This window comes from Urtica dioica, unplaced genomic scaffold (genome assembly GCF_054948205.1).
Source record: "Urtica dioica subsp. dioica isolate 48M unplaced genomic scaffold, U.dioica_male_clone48M_v1_H2 Urtica_dioica_male_H2_contig_19, whole genome shotgun sequence".
In the NCBI taxonomy this organism is placed as follows: Eukaryota; Viridiplantae; Streptophyta; class Magnoliopsida; order Rosales; family Urticaceae; genus Urtica; species Urtica dioica.
In genome coordinates this window covers 97,501-107,500 of record NW_028297221.1, presented here as the reverse complement: position 1 = coordinate 107,500, position 10,000 = coordinate 97,501, and the positions used below count along the sequence as shown (strand labels likewise).

General features: G+C 32.9%; 1 protein-coding gene and 4 non-coding genes across 5 annotated transcripts; 3 read left to right on the top strand and 2 right to left on the bottom strand.

Annotated features, from left to right (window-relative positions):
• Window positions 1-783: 783 nt before the first annotated feature.
• Window positions 784-1,849, bottom strand: LOC149376300 (uncharacterized). Its single transcript, XM_089606498.1, is given in 3 exon segments — window positions 784-1,118; window positions 1,121-1,186; window positions 1,189-1,849. Coding segments are annotated over 3 exon segments (207 nt in total). The 5' UTR covers window positions 1,289-1,849; the 3' UTR covers window positions 784-1,077.
• Window positions 1,850-2,366: 517 nt separating this feature from the next.
• TRNAS-GGA (transfer RNA serine (anticodon GGA)) lies at window positions 2,367-2,453 on the top strand. Its single transcript has one exon. It is a non-coding gene; the product is annotated as a tRNA-Ser (tRNA).
• Window positions 2,454-3,843: 1,390 nt separating this feature from the next.
• Window positions 3,844-3,916, bottom strand: TRNAT-UGU (transfer RNA threonine (anticodon UGU)). Its single transcript has one exon. It is a non-coding gene; the product is annotated as a tRNA-Thr (tRNA).
• A 1,568-nt stretch (window positions 3,917-5,484) lies between these two features.
• Window positions 5,485-5,557, top strand: TRNAF-GAA (transfer RNA phenylalanine (anticodon GAA)). The gene has a single exon. It is a non-coding gene; the product is annotated as a tRNA-Phe (tRNA).
• Window positions 5,558-8,615: 3,058 nt separating this feature from the next.
• On the top strand, window positions 8,616-8,688 carry TRNAM-CAU (transfer RNA methionine (anticodon CAU)). The gene has a single exon. It is a non-coding gene; the product is annotated as a tRNA-Met (tRNA).
• Window positions 8,689-10,000: the final 1,312 nt, after the last annotated feature.

The following is a 10,000-nucleotide window of genomic DNA, read 5'->3' as shown; positions in this document are numbered from 1 at the left end:
AGTTATGAGTTTCAAACTGGAATTTTGATTACTAATTTACTCAGTTTTATCTTTTCTCCCGCCTTTATTAAAGTAGAGGCATTTCCGCCATCAGTAGAGTTTTCTAAAAAGGTAACTATCTCGGTTTAATATATAACGATATTTATTATAGAATCCGTGAAAAAGACTTTCTTTTATAAGAAAGGCTTACTATCTTTGGGATCTGATGCTACACCGCTGCTCAATACCTTAGGGGATCCACTCTATTACAGAAGTGGATTCCTAACTTTTATTTCATATCATGACATAGACATAAATAAGCAGGTTTTTTATTATATTGTCCCAAAACCTCGCGAATTGATCTTTACGGCGCTTCCTCTATCAATTAGATCCTTTATCCATCGAATAAAAGTATCTAGGCATTCCTATTTCTTCTTAAAATTTTATGAAGTTAATTTGGTTGCTACAGCTGATAAAAATCGTTGTTGTGGACGATACATATGTAGAAAGCCTATATTTGGTTTTTCTAGTATTTTTATGTTCTTTTTCCTTTTTTATTTCTATAGTGGAGATAGTCGCACGTAATGACAGATCACGGCCATATTATTAAAGGCTTGTGGTAAGAATGGGTTTCGCTCTAGTGCACGAAAATAATATTCCAAAGCTTTTGTATGGTCTCCGTTTCTTGTGTGGATAAGGCCTATGTTATAAAGTATATAACTTCGGTCATAGGGATCAATTTCTAGTCGCATAGCTTCATAATAATTCTGTAAAGCTTCCGCATAATTTCCTTCGGATTGAGCCGACATCCGTTACGGTCGTCATTCGATTCAAAAAATCTCCGTTTCAGAACCGTACATGAGATTTTCATCTCATACGGCTCCTCCTTTATGTACATAATGAAACTAATACATGGAATCAAAAAAGATTGAAATTTTCTCATTATAAACTAAGTGGGGCTGGTGTTTTTACAAGAAATCTCTAACCAACCTTTTTGTAAAAGATTTTTCCTCAACATCAAATCTGTTGATACTAGATAAAAAAGGGGTGACTCCTGCAATTTTTTTGTCTAAATGCCGCGTAATTTTCAGGAATTAGTCACTTCAACAGTTTTCTATGGTTATACGGGTATCCAAACACGAACGAGATGGGTGTTTGTTGTCCCAACCATTCTTGCGAGTCCTGATCCTCATAAGGAAAAAGTCTAATTTATAACAAAGTTTTCCTGTTGTTGATTCCAAAAAGTAGTGCCTCTTCCTCTATGCCTCCTATTAGTACTAGTGGAGGAGGTTTGACCTAACACAAGCATAGGTGTAACCTTTCGCTCAATACTTATAATCAACAATTAAAGCATTTGAGGTTGCATTAATCGGGGATACACGACAGAAGGGCTTGATTTATTTACAAACTTCACCTTCAACAAGCGTAGATTTATTTCAAATAATTTTTATTCCTTATATCTCGAATAAGTATCATGCTACTTTCTCCTAAGAACATTAAAAAATATAAATAAATTTAATTCTAAAAATTAAAGATAAAGTAGAAAATAACTAAAAAAAAAGAATCAAATCGCACCATCTCTGTAATAAGCGAATGCCTCCTTCTCCCCCGAAGTTGTCGGAATTATTCGTAATAATATATTGGCTACAATAGAGAAGGTCTTATCAATAAAATTTCCAGTTATTCCAGATCTAGACATAGGCAGAAATTCATGCTATAATTTATTTTAATTCCCTTCGTGAGAAAATAATCCCACAATTAAAGGAATTTTCCAATACAAAATAACATAAAACCAGACTCAGTAAAATTAAACTTCTACTCAAACTCAAATTCTTTTTTGCAGGAATCCATAAAAACTAATAAATATTGAGAACGGTTAGATTTTATTGAAATGAAAATATAGTTGTATTAAAAATATTGGAAAATTTTTAGATTGCATCAAAGTTGAAGAATTACCGAATTTATTTGAAGCTGTAGGAAAATTCAAGAAGTTTTGAGTAAATTATGATCCAAAGAGGAAAAAGAGTTGAATAATTGCTCTATCATGGATGAAAATAAAATAGAATAAAGGTCTAAACTAAAAAATGATCTAAAAAGCGCCATTAAAAATAGTATAAAAAAATGAGCAATCGGTGAAGTGGGTCCAACTAATTTATTTAATCCGGTAGACAATTTTTAAAAAATAAAATAAGGAGTCCCATCTTCGTAAACATGACACGAATAAATGCTTTTTTTTTACAATTTGTCCCACAAAATTATCTAATTTACCTAGCCTCGACTAAGATTTTAAAAAGTTTTTTCCCTTTTTTTAGTTAAAATAGAGTGTATGCTTTTATCCAAAAACCAAAACTATTTTTTCGATTTATTAGCAACTTTATCATTATGTAGGAGAGATGGCCGAGTGGTTCAAGGCGTAGCATTGGAAATGCTATGTAGGCTTTTGTTTACCGAGGGTTCGAATCCCTCTCTTTCCGTACCCGTCACCTAATTCAATAACAACGTTAATGTTATTAAACGCAATATCTCAAATAAAATACACGATTAATTATTGCAACAGTTAGGGCTTTCTTGGATATATTTTCGCTATTCCTAATCCCAATTGCTATAATATTTAAAATACTAGAAAGAATGGACAAGGAATTAAAACCTCCCTATCAATCTATGATACGAGACATGAACAGGAAAAAATCCTCGGAAAAAACCCCTTACTCTTTATATGGGTGTAAAGGGAGGGTAAAATTGTCCAAATTCTTCTTATTTTAGTTAGATTTAAGTCTGACGAGAATAATATTCTACAACCAGCAATTCATTTATTTTCAAACCGACCCATTTACTATCTAGTATTTCATTGACCGATCCTTTATATTGGAATGGATGAAGGGTCAAATGTTTTGGCAATTCCTCACGGGAGGATGAATCAATATACTTTTGAACCAGAGACTTAGATTTTTGTTTATCTCTCACGATAATAATATCGCGGGGTTTGCAGCGATAACTTGGTATATCTACTATACCACCATTAACTAAAATATGTCTATGGTTAACCAATTGGCGGGCTTGAGGAATAGTCGAAGTTAGACCTAATCTAAAAAGGATGTTATCCAACCGCATTTCAAGCAATTGTAGTAAAACTTGACCTGTGGACCCTTTTGCTTTTCCGGCGATATGAACGTATTTAAGTAATTGTTGTTCTGTAAGACCATAATGAAAGCGTAATTTTTGTTTTTCTTCTAAACGAATACGATATTGAGATTTTTTACCGGGGCGTAATTGGTTTCTAAAATCGTTTCCTGTTCTAGGCTTTTTAGTTGTTAGTCCCGGTAAAGCACCCAGACGACGTATTTTTTTGAAACGTGGTCCTCTGTAACGCGACATAAAGACTCCTTATGAAGTTGCATAAACCGAAATGAAATATGAAATTAAACTAAAGAATAAATATAAAAAAAGAAAAATACAACATAAAATGTAAATTCAATAAAAAATTGATAAAAATTTATTGAAATATTATACTAGAAAGAATAATTAGATGAATTCTCTTAATATCCTGGCCTTAATAGATTATATATCTAATTTATCGTATTTAGATTAAATAATATAAAACGAGTAAATACTAAAAACTCTTAAAACATATTTTTTTTATCATATTAATAGAAATTATTCTAATAAGAATATAAACATCAAAAAAAGTAAGGGTTTTTTTCTTGATTGATTTAGTGGACATAGAAAAAACTCCTTCAATTCTTTTTTTATTATAATTTCTTAGGAGATACTACAAGGGTGCCATTTGGTAAAAGTATAAGAAGCCTTTTCAATTTATTTGATTTCACATTTTCCACTATGAAAAAAATCAAACAGATGGAGAAAAGCCCGCTATCGGAGTCGAACCGATGACCATCGCATTACAAATGCGATGCTCTAACCTCTGAGCTAAGTGGGCTCACATAATATAAATTGTATACATACAGGAGTTTAGTAAACTACAGGAATTTTCGCTATTAACTCGTCACATAACAATTAATTTCTAATTGGATCCTTTTCTTTTATCAAATATATGATTATCGATATTTTAATTAGATAGTAATATTTTTTTTAATGGTTTTTCCTATACTATATTTAGATTTAGTAATCTAATTTTATTTAAAAAACCTTTAATTGGGTTCAATTTTTATTACATAATTGAAACAAATAACTTTAAATAAATTAGCGGAGTCGATTTAAAATTTTAAATATCTAGAAATATAAAATCCAAAAATTAAACGAATTTATTTAAATTCGTTCAGTTTAAATTGTTTTTTTATTAAAAAGGGAATTTTTAGTTATAGCCATTAGATTTGTTAGCGATATTTAATTATTCAATATATAGAATAATTCAAATTCCTTTTAGTTATTTTTCGTTCGATAAGGACTAACACAAAAACAAAAGAATCGATCGTTCAAGTATTCAAAATTGAACGCTAAAAATAATAAAAATTAGGTAAAAAATATATATACCTAGAATAATACTATTAAGCCTATATATACTATATATGTAGTATAATATACTATATATATGTTATGTATGAATCAATAAAATATATTGAGTGTATATTGAATCATAATATAACTGAAATAAAAAAGTTAGGATAATGATATCCTACTTACTTTGTAAGTAGGGGGATATGGCGAAATTGGTAGACGCTACGGACTTAATTGGATTGAGCCTTGGTATGGAAACCTGCCAAGTGATAACTTTCAAATTCAGAGAAACCCTGGAATTAAAAATGGGCAATCCTGAACCAAATCTGGTGTTATAAAAACAAGCGATAAAAAAAAGGATAGGTGCAGAGACTCAACGGAAGCTGTTCTAACAAACGGAGTTGGATGCGTTGCGTTAGTAAAGGAATCCTTCTATCAAAGCTCCATATAAGCGTATCCGTACTGAAATACTCTCTCTAATGAATCAAATTAATTCTAAGTTGAAAAAAGAGATCAAATATTCATGGATCCTATTGATTTCCATCAAAATCAGAAAAAAGCTATTCATTGGACAAGAATAAAGATAGAGTCCCATTCTACATGTCAATATCGACAACAATGAAATTTATAGTAAGAGGAAAATCCGTCGACTTTAAAAATCGTGAGGGTTCAAGTCCCTCTATCCCCAAAAAGTCCCATTTGATCCTCTAATTATTGAGCCTATCCTCTCAGTTTATTAGTGGTTCAAAATTCGTTATGTTTATCGTTCATTCTAATTGGATATAAGTGCAAATTTTTTTATTATCCAACTACTTTTTCATTTTAATATATTAAAAACGTATAAATGAACATCTTTGATAAAACGCCCTTAATTTAAATTTTAAATTAATTTTTGAAATTACTATACGTAAACTTACGTAGTACTCTTTTTGAAGATCTAAAAAAATCCACTAGAGTATAAGTATTACTTTGTAATACCCCTTTCATCTTTCTTTTTAATTGACATAGACCCGAATCCTCATTTAAAATGAGAATGATGCGCCATCTATGGTCGGGATAGCTCAGCTGGTAGAGCAGAGGACTGAAAATCCTCGTGTCACCAGTTCAAATCTGGTTCCTGGCACACGAGCAATTTGTATGAGTATCTAAAAATTAATTGATAGGGTCAACATACATATTACAAAAGCTAACGAAAAAGCTAACTAAATTTGTTGGTTTTCTAATCCTTTTTCCTCTTCCTCTCTGTTTTTCATATTCTACTATAAGATTTTATGGAGCCCCATCTAAATGACGCGCGCAATATAGAGTTCGGCATCATGAACTCTTTGAATTTTATCCTATTGACTGGGCTCATCCCCCAAAAGTATCTTGAAATCGGAATATCTTAATGAATCTATAAAATTGTATTGTTTTTTTATTTATCTTATCCATAATAAATGAAATAGACTTCATCTCTATCTCTTTGCATATCTCGCGTTGTTGAAGAAGTGAAGATTTGTTTCTGCTTATTCAATAAGCATCTTGTATTTCATAAAAATTAGGAGCAATATAATCCTTGCGTAAAGGCCATCCTATCCAACTTTCGGGCATTAAGATACGTTTCAGACGCGGATGATTATCAAAAGAGATTCCTAACATATCATAAGATTCTCTTTCTTGAAAATCCACACTTTTCCAAACCCAGAAAACGGACGGAATTTTAGGACTCCCCCTTGGAGCAAATACTTTTATACATACTTCTTCCGGCTGATCTATGCCATATTCTATTCTCGTAAGATGATATACACTGGATAAAAGGCCGCCCGGTGCTACATCATAAGCACATTGAGAACGTAGATAATTGTATCCATATACATATAAAATGACCGCAATAGAATGCCAATCCTCCGGCTTTATTTGTAAAGTTTCTACTCCTTGGTAATCAAAACCCAAAGATCTATGAAGTATCCCATGTTTAATTAACCAAAAAGACAAATGGCTATGCATCTTTTTTCTCTCTCCCACATTTTTTTGTATAAGTATTCCAAGAATAGTATTTTCTATTTATACATTTACGAGAAAATTTATAAAGATTGACTCGTCCTTTGTTTTTCTGTATAAAGTGTCTAATTCATAAATTCGGGCGAAGATACTGAACTTTTGTATTGGAAAAAGGTTTTGATCGGGATCTCTGAAGTATATGGTGGTTGATACAGTAATCCTTGATTAGAATTTCGAGTGCGCCGTCCAACACAAAACTTGTGGCAGGTCGTAAAACACCGATTTTCCTGTTCGGGGGGTTGATCTCCATAGATTTCTCGAGATATTTTTTTACGCAGTTTTGTTATAGCATCTATAACAGCTTCCGGTTTAGGCGGACATCCCGGCAAATAAACATCCACTGGAATTAGCTTATCGACCCCCCGAACAGTACTATAAGAATCGGTACTGAACATCCCCCCTGTTATTGTACATGCTCCCATAGCAATAACATATTTTGGTTCCGGCATTTGTTCATATAATCTCACTAAAGAAGGAGCCATTTTCATTGTTACTGTACCTGCAGTTAGAATTAGGTCCGCCTGTCTAGGACTAGATCTTGGCACCAGTCCATACCGATCAAAGTCAAATCGTGAGCCTATTAATGAAGCAAATTCAATAAAACAACAACTGGTACCATAAAGAAGCGGCCATAAACTGGAGAGTCTTGACCAATTTGAAAGATCACTTGATGTAGTTAAAATGACTGAATTTTGGGTTGTTCGATCAAATAAAGGAAACTCAATAATGGGATTCATAATTATCTCCATTTTTTTTATTGTTGGATGAATATTCAACAGCTAAGACCATTCCAAAGCTCCTTTTCGCCATGCATAAATTGAACCAATAATTAGTATTAGTACGAAAATTAAAGCTTCTATAAAAATAGATACCCCCAATACATCGAAACTCATAGCCCATGGATAAAGAAAAACCGTTTCAACATCAAAAACAACAAAAACTAAACCAAACATATAATAACAGATTCTAAATTGTAACCAAGCATCCCCCATTGGTTCTATTCCCGATTCATAACTAGAAAGTTTTTCTGGTCCTTTGCTAATCGGGGCTAAAACTCCGGAAATTAAAAATGCAAAAATAGGAATACAACTTGATATTATCAGAAACGCCCAGAAAATATCATATTCGTAAAGCAAAAACATAAACGTACTCCCATTAATGTAGAAAATATATCGAATTAGTCAATCCGAATTGGAATTAATTGTCAAGTTAGCCATAACTCTTTAGAAAAAACCCCTTTATTTTCATCGAATCCTTTAGTTTCGTTTGGTTCTTGTGGTATATGTCTTGTTTCAAGAAGATTCTTTTTACTTCGATTTTTTTTTCTAAGGTTCTTCTTTATATTAGGGCTATACGGACTCGAACCGTAGACCTTCTCGGTAAAAGAGCCCCAACTGATTATTATCAATATGATTTGAACTCTTTTAAAGACCCAACATGCCTTTTTTTGCATTGGGCTCCTTCATTAACCGACATAAATATCATTAGTCTACCATATTTTATATTTTTTCTTAATATAAAAAATAAAGATGGCTCCACGTGCTCTGATTCATTATGTTCCAATACAGGGGCACTACCAAAGTGTTTCAAAGAAGGGTTATCCTGACGTAGGTGTGCTTTTTGCCTATATAAACTTAAGTTAAATAAAGTCTCTATCACTATGCTTGAATCAAATATGAAACTTTATACACCTTAAAGTTCATAAGATAGAACGAAAAGAGACTTTTTGAGGTCCTTATACTCATTAGGCTTAGCATTGAATAAGTATTCACCTTATCAATATCTCAAATCAATGATTGGTTCTATTTCTATATTAGATAGGCGCCTGAATAGGACCAAACCTTTTGTCAGGCTGTTGTTCTCTTCTTTTATTCCTAAAAAGCATAGAGTAAGACATCAATTCCTCTATAGACTCCTCTGAAAAACATTGGCGCGCGTGTAAACGAGGTGCTCTACCTAACTGAGCTATAGCCCTTATGTTTGTGATACACATTTTATCATATAGATAATTTCTTGTCAAGATGAATATCACATGGTATAAGATCATATCTCTTTGATTGGTATTGCGTATAAGTAATAAGCAATTTATAATCTATCAATGTGATAGATCCTCTTTTTTTTTTTCTTTGTGATGATAAATGACCTACTTAACTCAGTGGTTAGAGTATTGCTTTCATACGGCAGGAGTCATTGGTTCAAATCCAATAGTAGGTAGATCTTATTAGATAAGATAGCAGCTTATAAAAATATAATGAGTTTTTCTACTCATTCGCTTTTATTTATTTATTTTTGATCCTATTCTATTGCTCTATTGAATTTTTCAATTTCAAATTCTTTAGTTGCATGAAAAGTCGATTCTACTTGACTTGATTGGATTCTTAATTTTCATTTTAATCAACAGAAGCAAAATAGGTATATAAACAGAACTTCCGTTTATACACTTATTTTGCTTATTTGGACACACCAATTAGTTACGACATCATATTGATAGCCTCTACTCGTGTCCTAGCGCGTCTGAGAGCTAGATTTCCCTCAATTGTTTGTCTCTTGCCTTCAGCTTTACTCAAGTTAGCTTCCGCCATTTCAAGAGTTTGTTGAGCTTCTTGTGGATCAATGTCACTACCCTTCTCCGCATCATTTACTAAAATAGTGATTTCATTATTCCCTATTCTTGCAAAACCTCCCATGAGAGCCATCGTTAACCATTGGTTATTAAGTCGTATTCTCAAAATACCTATATCTACAGATGTGGCAATAGGTGCATGATTGGGTAATATGCCAATTTGTCCACTATTAGTCGATAAAATTATTTCTTTGACTTCTGAATCCCAAACAATTCGATTCGGAGTCAATACACAAAGATTTAAGGTCATTTCTTGAATTTGCTCTCCATTTATAAGTTCACAGCTTTCGCAGTAGCTTCATCAATGTTACCTACCAAATAAAAGGCCTGTTCAGGAAGACCATCCAATTCTCCAGAAAGAATCAATTTAAACCCTCTAATTGTTTCAGCTAGACCAACATATTTCCCTGGGGAACCCGTAAATACTTCTGCTACGAAAAAAGGTTGTGATAGGAAACGCTCAATTTTTCGTGCTCTTGCTACGGTTAAGCGATCTTCTTCAGATAATTCGTCCAACCCAAGGATAGCTATAATGTCTTGAAGTTCTTTGTAGCGTTGTAAAGTTTGTTTAACTCTTTGCGCAGTTTCATAATGTTCCTCACCAACAATCCGAGGTTGGAGCATAGTTGACGTTGAATCTAATGGATCTACTGCTGGATAGATGCCTTTGGCGGCCAATCCTCTTGATAGTACGGTAGTAGCATCTAAATGTGCAAATGTCGTGGCCGGAGCTGGATCGGTCAAATCGTCCGCAGGTACATAAACTGCTTGAATAGAAGTTATGGAACCCTCTTTGGTAGAAGTAATTCTTTCTTGTAAAGTACCCATTTCGGTACTAAGAGTGGGTTGATAACCCACAGCCGAAGGCATTCTACCCAACAAAGCGGATACTTCGGATCCCGC